Source organism: Dreissena polymorpha, chromosome 12 (genome assembly GCF_020536995.1).
Source record: "Dreissena polymorpha isolate Duluth1 chromosome 12, UMN_Dpol_1.0, whole genome shotgun sequence".
Taxonomy (NCBI): Eukaryota; Metazoa; Mollusca; class Bivalvia; order Myida; family Dreissenidae; genus Dreissena; species Dreissena polymorpha.
Genome location: NC_068366.1, coordinates 5,794,727 through 5,805,746, shown reverse-complemented (window position 1 = coordinate 5,805,746; position 11,020 = coordinate 5,794,727). Strand labels below are relative to the sequence as shown.

Below are 11,020 nucleotides of genomic sequence, written 5' to 3'. Positions count from 1 at the left end.
GATTGACATGTACTTCATTTCAAGGTGTGTTGCTTTAAGAAATCAACATTCCAGTGCATTCCTAAATGTCGCCTGAGCTATCCCTAAGTAACACCTGCCAGGACGTCAATAAACATTATTGGAAAGACCCGATACAATGTGAATTTGCTTCCATCACAAAGTGGATATAACATAGTTCAGTTGTGTTCATGCTCCGTTTTGTTTAAGTCAGAATGGTATACAGATGCAGTATATTTTACACATTGCTTCAGATGTCCCACTAGTGAGATCCACACCTTTTGTTTAAAAAAATGTCAATGTTAAGTACATCCTAAAGCTGTGTTTTTCCGGAAAGGGCCCGTTAACAATGACCTTTACCTGTAATGTGTTTATCCTTTAAAGGCTATATTATGTCAGCACGTAAACCCTTCTCTCATTACATTATCACATTTAAAACTGTCATGTCATTGTTATGTCCGCGGCATTTATATCCAGTTACTCAAGTCACGCTTTACAAATGCAACGCCCGTAATACATTTAGAGTTATCCTCAAACCACAGCGTGAGTGCCATTGAAGTTAATCCTAAAGGGTCAGTATCAATAATATTATATTTGCATCTTCAAGAGACAGTGTGAACACCAATGTAGTGAAATCCACAAGAGACAGTGTCGGTAACGAAACAGTATTCTTAATTACAAGTGAAGGTATCAGTACCAGTGAGGTGGCATCATATATTTAATAAATATCATCTAGGATTTAAATTATTATTAATATCATGACTGTACAATTAACTAATCAATAGTTAATATATCTGGTCTATTGTTCTTTGACCGCTTAGACAGCTACTGCGATACATTATGAATTCAAATTTGGCTTCATGCCAAGTTGTTTATATACTATGGTAAGTGCTAGATTTTTACTTATTTCGCTACGTATGCGATCGATGAAAAATAATACTCGATACTTTTCCTCTTCCCTTTTAAGAAATGCGGTAAACGATTTATTGTTACTTAGTAAGAAATATTTTATCCGTTTGCCCAAATTAGTGTATCCGTTTAAAGACATGAATCAACATATATTCAACCACTGTCATGATTCCATAACGCAGTGTTATTTGTCCAGTTTTAATTTAAAATTACTTTAATACAATGATTTTAATTCATTGATAGCCTGTGAACAAGTTCATGTTTATGTTTGCATTAAATTCATAACAAGACCAACCAATACAATTTGCAACAAAGCACTTATATTATCAATATTTGCAAACACACAACCAATCAAAGTTTTAAAAATTCATGCAATATTGATCTTAAACATCTTCATATAACTCAATGATCATGCACTTATGTATTATGACGCTCTCAATGAACTGTTTAATGCAGGAATGACATAATAAATGTTTGAAACTGTTTAAAACCGTCATGGTTGTTGTCATATTTTAGTTAAACGCCTTAATGAACATTGTAATTATCGTACACTTCATGACACTTAGCTTTCTATCTTAAAATCACCTCGACATTTCGGTACAATTAGGAACGTTGATAAGTATTGGCATTCGCCATTCGTAAATAAAGTGTTTTTAATATTTACATTCAGTCGAGAGAAGGGGTCTGGCGAAAAAGAGGAGAAGGGAGTGGGCTTGCCGTCCATCAGAGTCAATTACACGTAGTCTGACCTGGGTAAAAGGGATTGGCATTAACAATCAACATTCATTTTAATGCTAATGGATTATACGTATTTTTCACAAAATAACATACATACACACCTATGCTTTTACTTCTGTTATCAACAATTGATGTTGATGGTTGTTAATGGTATTTCAGTACAGAGCAATTTCTTCTAACTTACATAACCTCAACAATTTCATATTTTACCTTATTCTTACATGTGTTTATGTCTTAATTTTGCTGATAGGGAATCCTAATGGAGCCTTTTTCCATTATAATTAATATTGAACATGTCGAGATACAAAATGTCTAAGCAAGCAACTCTTAAAATGTTGTTTATGGTAGTGGCGGTGGTTTTGCTGAGGAAAGTGGTTACGGGGGGTGGGTGGAGAAAGCGATAGTTACAGGGGTCGCCATACTGCAGTCGGTCCGGCGATGACGCACATACGTTGTGGTGCAAGTAGTCTCTGCTTATGTTGGTGATGATTGCATTGGTGTTAGTAGCCTAATAACGAGTGTTATAACTAATTATTTCATATGTAATTTTCACACCTTTTGGGAAATCGATTTCCGTGGTGCTGCGTCATTAATGTAGCAATGAATCACCGAAACTGTATGTATTTCGTTGTACTTGAATTTGCGCAGTGGCCGTGTGCAAACATAATATTGCGCTACCATATTTGGATATGTCGCATTCAACGTTTCTATGAATTCTATATTTAGCAAAGCAATTTGTTGTGTATTATCATGTATGGCGCTAAAATACGTATTTCGATATACTTGAGTTCGCGCAGTGGCCGTGTGCAAAACTATAATATTGCGTTACCATATTTGGATATGTCGCATTAAACTTTTCTATGAATTCTATATTTAGGAAAGCAATTAGTTTTGTATTATTATATATGGCGCTAACATAATGGATATGTCTCATTTCACTTTTCTTTGTATGATTTAATTATCAATTGTATGGCTATATATGGCGCTACCATATTTGGATGTGTCAAGGTATGCTTTATTCAGCAAAGAAATTATATAGCCATACATGGACTTAATATAAATAACTTGAATTATGAACCGTGACACTAGGTATAAATTGCATGGACAATTACCATGTGGATAGGTCTGTGCTGACAAATACTCGATTGAAAACAGTGAATTAACGTATACTAGGAGAAATAAACAGTGCGTAACCAGCTAATACTCGTCATCAGAAATTGTTCAAGTAAGTGAGTTGTTCTAATATCACAATTTTGTTATTAAAGTTTATTTTAATTAAAAATATCTATTTCAGGGAACATTTAATTACTGGTTCAGGTAGTGATGTTAGCGATAGCCGCCATTCTTCATTTTCTAATGTAAACACATTGTTGAAACTGTGTAAGAGATTATACTAAGAAACGAATTTTTCCGCGTTTAGTAAAACATGGGCTCAAATGTCGATTGTATGGGTAGGTAATTGTCATAAAAGCATGGGAAACATTGGCAAAGTTTGTTTATTTCGTTGAAAAGTTGACTTTTGTGTGGTGTTTTTTAATACTCATTTTCTCGCAAAAATCTCGTCTTATTCATAAGTTGATAGTAACGTTTTGGATAGGAACTAATGGCTTTGTAATTCAGGCGCCCATTTGAAGTAGAAAAAAGGCAAATGTTGGGGAAGGAAATTTTACACAAAAACGCTCTACCATAGGAATATTTATTATTACATTGATAAAATGGTGTGCTATGTTCTAGTTATAAGCCTGAACATGTTGTGCAGTTTATCGAAACATTCGCTGTCCGAGCCACCCGCTATATTGTTTACTGTGTCAAATAATGTCATATAAGGGGAGTATAAACGAAGTTAATGTTGTGGTCTAGAATAAAGCCCCGTGAATGGCGCGGCTTTGTTTATTAATTAGTATGAGGATTTTCACACAGCTTCATTAATTTCATTAACATTTGTTATTGTTACCTTCATAAGATAGACAATTCATTAGAAGATTTCTTACTCAGAATTGTTTTTATCAGAAGTTAAATTTTACAATATGTAATTTATTCAATAATTTTAAGTATTAAAAAATGTACAAACTTAAATTCACACGAGAGATTCCTGAAAACGAGCAAGTCAAATTATTTAGTTGATATTTATCTTTTGTCATATAGTGGTCTAATAATGTTCTTATCAATTATATTATTCAATTTTATTGGACGGCACAGTAGAATTGAAATGTTATATTCCCTTAATATCAGGATTTCTACATATAAACGTGATGTCTTTGAATGATTTACATTTTCATTTAACCGGGCTCCAAACTGTAAGCATGAAATACAAATAAAAATACTCCAAGTACATTTATTTCATAAAAATGTAAAATACTAGTCAGGAATAGTGCTGTTTTTTCATGTTTTTGTTACATCTAATTAAACTATTGAATTTTTCTTTTGCTTCGAGACATTGTTTGTGGCTTAAAAAATGACCATGTAATCAAAAGAAATAATTATAATGAAAAGAAATTATAATCAACTATAATGCTATATAATAGAATATTTCAGTTATGTATGATAGTGATGTATGCATCCTAAGACTTATTTATTTTTTTGTTTTTTGTAAACAGAGTCTTAATTTACCTCGTCCATAGGTATGTGCAGGTAGAGGCTAGTCAGGCCCATACCGTAGTAGCACAAATATCAGTTCATATTTTCAGAGAGACATACAAACACATACTTTTACTATGCTTTTATCTAGCTTTTAGGTTAATAAACAATAACATCGATATTGTACAAATCCACTAAAAACTATAAAAAAAGGAGATAAATAAATAGGCATGGCACCAGTGTATTGTAATTGTATATTTATTAGAACATATTTTTGTAACAATTAATTATATTGAATTGGGTTAATTGTACAAATATTCTAACAACTGACCAATTTTGGAATTCATTGTTTTGGTGCGTCGTCTGTTTTTGGATTTTCCATGATACAAGTAAACTTCTCTTAAGTCCTGGAACACTCCGGGATTTTTTTTACACATACAAATATATATATTTCAATTTCAATGAGCAATATATTGAAAGGATTCTTTTTTTAAATAAAAATTCTACGAATCATGTCCTGGCAAGAGAAGGTTAGGCATATTGACATTATTTATATTCAATACATTTGTAACATGTTCAACAATTGTTTGGACATACAACCTCAGAAAAGATAAATAACAAGTACAATTATAACGACATTATGTCTGCGTTTGAAGGTTTCAGTGTGGTTTGCTGTCCCTTACAGATATATTGCGACAATGGGGTATTTATCTGTTTAGCGATCATAACTTAATTCCATTAAATGTAAAAACACGATAAATTATGTTTCCTTTATTCACGTTATATAGTATATGCAACCATGCTAGTATAAAGCATTGCTTTCCATTTCCAGATAGCAATTCATATGCAAATAATGAAGGCATTGGTGTTATTTGTGCTTGTGTGTGTCGGACACTGCTCAGCTAAACATGTGGTAAGCTACTTTAGATTCTTCTTAATGTACTCTTAACTTCATGAAAAACGTTAGCTGCATGTGTAATACTGTTACGTGGTAAAAAATAATGCATTCATGTAATTTTTTATGTGAAATAAAATAAATAATATATCATTTCTGATCGTGCCTTTGGAACTTCATTTTAACAATATTATTTCCATATTTACATGTTGTAAACATGTTGTAAACTAAATAGAACCGTCACCAAAAATCGCGTATTGGGGGGGATTTTAAATGGGAAACGCGTTGTGTTTGTAATCGGCGTTGGAGTTCACAATCACAATTTTATTGTTAATGGGACTTGTTCACACATTTTGGCATGTTTTGAAGTTTGTTATTAAATGCTTTTTATTGTTGAATGTAAACATCGAAACTAAATAGATCATGTATAAAATAAAAATAAAATTAAAAAAAAAATGAAAAAAAGAGTAATCCACACCGGGGCTCGAAAACTAACCCTTGGTGCACTCCTCGTTATGTCACAAATTATCACGATAACAACAGAACTCTCCAATTTATTCAATCGTCTACCGTTTGCAACGCTTTATAATTTTCAGGTTTTTAAATCGTCAAAAGAAGCATTTAATGGATATTTAAGAGCTTGGTAAATGTTCAGTATTAACGTGTCCTCGCAAATATCAAAACTACAACGACGATTTGAAATCTGAAACAGTTTTTCAATTTTGTCAATTTACCACAACGTGAACAGGTCCCTTAAAGCAACAATACTAACATTATATGCGTTTACGTTGAACATATACCAGAAATCGATAAATACGTCCTATGGAAAGAATCGAAGGTTAGTCATTCGTTGTGCAGCTCCTAACTATTGTACTTTAGGCTGAGAACGATAAGCGCGCAGAAAGCGAGGAGTTCAATACCAATAAAATACAACTGGGGAGCGAAGAGGTGTTGATAGTCACAGCTGCGGATGGAGAAAATCTGGCAACCATTGATGTCTTTGAGGAGGTTGTATCACTTTTCTTAACATTTTTAAAAAGTTCTTATTGTTAAAATCAAATTGTCCAAGACCTTTCCATGATTTATACTTTATTTAACAACTTATAAAATTTGATACTGATCACATTGCATGCATTTGTATATGTTACAAATGTACTATGTTTTTGAACATGTGTTCTCATGGACTGTATGTCTATTGTATATTGAATAAGCATATATATCAAACAGAGTTTTATTCTATTTTGTTTTGCATGCGTGCTCTTGTATATTTCAATTAACAGTAATCAATGAACTTAGTAATTACATATTATTTCGTTTTATTTAAGGGATATGAAATCACGCTAACTCCAGATGGCTCCAAATGTCTCCTAAGCCAGGTAAAACTATTTAATAAGTACGACTATTAGATAAATGAATAAACAAAGTGTGATAAAGTTATTGCATTATTAAACTTCAAGTATTTACAAACCAAAGATTCATACAAATTAATGTAATCGTAATATAATATGTCAAGCAATGTAAATGTGACATGTAAGTTTTCAGATGAAGAAAACACAAAGATTTAAAATCTATAACATGACAAATACGGTGGAAACCATCTTAAACGTCTCCTTCCAATACTGAACTTTTATCCAAACCGGACTACTGTTCCGGTCCAGGTTTATTTCACAATATATGCATAGCAAGAAAATAACCGGTATCCCTATTTTTACATTATTGTTGTTAATTAACAAACAATAATTAATACCTTAAAACCGATCAGGTTTTTAAGGCTCGTACCTTTATCATAGTGTCAAAAGTGGGCGTACTGCGAATTCAAGTGTAATCAAATTAATATACACTCTTGAAGTATATTAAAAGTAAACATCTGAAATATTTATGAAGCGAATAAGATATTCGAGAACACGTGTCGCTGTAACGTGTTTGTTATTGAGTTAATTGTTTAAATTTGTTATCTTCCAGAGCACAAAATAAATCATTGTTGTCAAAAACAATAGCGGATGTCCATTTGATTTGGACTTTGAAAATATGCAAGTATCCTAGTTTTGGAACATTTCGTAAGAAACATTATTCATTAAAACGTTGTAATTTATATGTTGCAACTGAAGCAAACATGAAATTTGTTTGATTTGACAGGACATTATCGTGAATGTTCATGCTGTTTTAGTTAGCAAGAATTTTAATTTAATATGACAACACATATGTTTATCAAGGATGAAATAATCATAGATACTGTAACTCGTACTCATGTTTGTTTCAACTGTTCACTATACAGAGACTAATCGGACATTCAGATAATCTAGCTCTTTTCTAAACCTAAATCCCCTCTAAACAAGACTTCTGTCATGGTTTCGAGGATGTCCGGTGTTGAGGGTTTCCGATGCAGAGGGTACTACACTTATATGCATGCTTACAGTCAGTATAGCATACACATCATTTTCAATAATGCACAACTTCTGAACAAGAAAATAACTGAATATTAAGTAATACTGTAAAATCATTATTCGTGTTACATTTTATTTTTTTGATTTCGCGGGTTTGACCGATCCACGAGTTTAACACAAGCACAACGGAAAATGAGCAACGCAGCAAATTTCTCATTATTTTATAAAATCAGAAATCCAAGAATGTACGTGTCCATAAAAAAGTCACAAAAAACACGAAAGTTCATGCCGACGAATATAAATTATTGTACAGTATAAAAATTATGGCATTCTATTCCACTAATCCAGTATCGATCTGAAACTAACCGCTTTAAGTTCAAAGCTATTGTTAAATTAAGATAATAAACAGTCAGTTCAGATTCATTTACGCAAGTGTGAGTTAATGTAACGTGGCAGCTATCTGTTGGAAATGGATACAATATATAGAAACCTGCTTTGTTAAAAGGTTCGGGACAACAGTTCGTGTTTCGATGAGGTTCCATTCGATGAGGATACGCTTGAGGACAATGAGGCGATGTCTGCGCGTATTGCTGACCTTTGCAAGGACAGAGAGATCGTGACCTTGAAGCCAGTGGATTGCGACGCCAATGATGGTCTCAATGGAGGTGAATACTGTCCGGTATATCCAAATAACTCACTAATGACTCAGTAATGAGTAGTGTTGACGATGATACTAAATGGACGAATGATTTTTGCAAAATTTGATTTTATTAAATAAAACAAAAGTACGCCTACGATTCTAAAAATGCATTTTGAAAAACAAAACGTATATCATACTTACTAATTTATTTTTCAGACAAACGCTTTGGAAAAAGAGGTTGGTGCACGTATTACTCCTATCACCAGGTTTGCCGGTATGATTGGTGGTACAACTCTTGCAGCGTGCAATCTTGCTACGTTAGTTACTACTGTTAATCCACAACCTCGGACAACTGATACCAGGATACAAATATAATCCATTTATTTGCTTAATAACACAATTTCTGAACGATTTAAAATAGTTTTAATTCTATATTTATGCCTGTAGTGCGTATAATTTATAATAATTATACTATAGCGTGGTTTTCACATTTCTGTTGATTGTTTTCTGACATTATAATGATATTTTCTACTCACTATTTGACGTGGACACAATACTTGATTCATAAGGACTTTGCTTTATCTTCGTTTCCTACAAACCACATAAATTCCACAATTGTATTATATAAATATAAACACTATTTCACTTTTTTTGTTCTGAATGAGCTGTTTGTCGATATAAAATCCTATGGCAATAAATTCGCAATAAACTGCTTTGAACTGTCCTTGACTTAACCTCTTGTTTGTATAAATGCAACTGTTCAAACATTCAAATGTTTTATCGAAACAGTTGTATGTGATGACATACACTAGCTAAAATATTGAAATTTAATCGCAATATCCTTCCTCCGCTCAGCCTTACCTAATTTGAAGTCGATAAGCATAATAAGGATACATGACAAACGTATGTTACGAAGCACTTGATCAAACACGTATGGGTCAAAGCACATATCCAAACACGTATGTTGCAAAGCATATGTCCAAACACGTATGTTACAAAGCACATGTCCAAAACACGTATGTTACAAATGTTTGGCATACCTTATAGTATACATCACAGTTAGTTTATGTCTAGCCTATGAATAGCGCACTAAACCTAGCGTATACCTCGCGTATTCAGGATTTGAATAGCGCATGAAAAGCGGATTTACCATCCGCATGACTTCGCACAAACTGCTTAACCATACTCCAAAACCCACAATTGTATCACTAGTATGACTATAATTTCAGAGTTGTAACTTGAACGTTTTCATAATGTGACATACGCCCACACCACTAATAACTTATGTTCCGATCTCACAAAACATGAGTCAGTGATTGTAGAATCCAATTAAGATTTTACAGGTGCCAACAGTAAATTAAGGTTAATTGGCAAATAATTTAAAACTGTTTATGTAAGCTCGATTTCATCCAAAGCCGAATGATTATTTAAAAAGCTCTCGAGGCCGTTTCCTGGGACTAGAAACAGTACTTGGTTTCTTCAATGGAGATCGAAAGAACAAAGGGGATCGAACCCGTGACTTCCCGATCGCTAGGCGGACACCATAGCCACTACGCCAAGGCGACCTTTGAAATGTCAGGAACAAAGCAATACATCCTAAATGACTAAATGTCAGGTGCAAAGATATACACCCTCGATGACTTATTGTCAGGTGCAAAGCAATACACCCTCACTGACTTACTGTCAGGTGCAAATCAATACACCCTCACTGACTAAATGTCAGGTGCAAATCAATACATCCTCACTGACTACATTTCTGGTGCAAAGCAATACATCCGCACTGATTGACTGACTGTCAGATGCTAATCAATACATCCTCACTGACTGAATGTCAGGTGAAAATCAATACACTCCCACTGACTGACTGTCAGGTGAAAATCAATACACCCTCACTGACTAAATGTTTGGTGCAAAGCAATACATCCGCACTGACTGACTGTCAGATGCTAATCGATACATCCTCATTGACTGAATGTAAGATGAAAATCAATACACCCTCACTGACTAAATGTCAGGTGCAAATCATTACATCCGCACTGACTGACTGTCAGGTGAAAATCAATACATCCTCATTGACACAATGTCAGGTGCAAAGCAATACATCTTCACTGACTGACTGCCAGGTGCAAACCAATACACCCTCACTGACTAAATGTCATATGCATAGAAAAACATCCCCACTGACTGACTGTCAGGTACAAATCAATATACATTCACTGACTTACTATCAAGTGCAAAGCAATACACCCTCACTGACTGACTGTCAGGTACAGAGCAAAACTCACTGACTGACTTACTGCCAGGTGCAAAGTAATATAACCTAATTGACTTACTGTCAGGTGCACAGAAATACACCATCACCGACTGACTGTCAGGTGCAAATCAATACATCTGCACTGACTGACTTTCAGGTGCAAAGTAATACATCCTCACTGACTTACTGTCAGGTGCAAAGCAATTCACCCTCACTGACTTACTGTCAGGTGCAAAGCAATACACCCTCACTGACTTAAGGTTAGGTGCAAATCAATACACCTTCACTGACTTACTGTCAGGTGCAAAGCAATACACCCTTACTGACTTACTTTCAAGTGCAAAGCAAAGCACCCTCATTGACTTGCTGACACGTGCAAAGCAATACACCCTCACTGACTTGCTGAAACGTGCAAAGCAATACACCCGCATTGACTGGATGTCTGGTGTAAAGTAATACACCCTCATTGACTTACTGCCAGTTGCAAACCAATGCACCCTCACTGAATGAATTTTAGGTACAAAGCAATACACTCTCACTGACTGACTGTCAGGTGCAAAGCAATACACCCTCATTGACTGACTGTCAGGTTCAAAGCAATACACCCTCACTGACTGGATGTTTGG

The 11,020-nt window shown here is 34.2% G+C and overlaps 1 protein-coding gene across 1 annotated transcript; it reads left to right on the top strand.

Annotated features, from left to right (window-relative positions):
* The first annotated feature begins 2,699 nt into the window (after positions 1-2,699).
* Positions 2,700-8,863, top strand: LOC127854165 (uncharacterized). Its single transcript, XM_052389160.1, has 6 exons — positions 2,700-2,869; positions 5,054-5,134; positions 5,996-6,124; positions 6,442-6,492; positions 8,006-8,165; positions 8,357-8,863. Exons 2-6 carry the CDS (start codon positions 5,066-5,068, stop codon positions 8,473-8,475), a joined length of 528 nt encoding a protein of 175 aa, XP_052245120.1. The 5' UTR covers positions 2,700-2,869; positions 5,054-5,065; the 3' UTR covers positions 8,476-8,863.
* Positions 8,864-11,020: the final 2,157 nt, after the last annotated feature.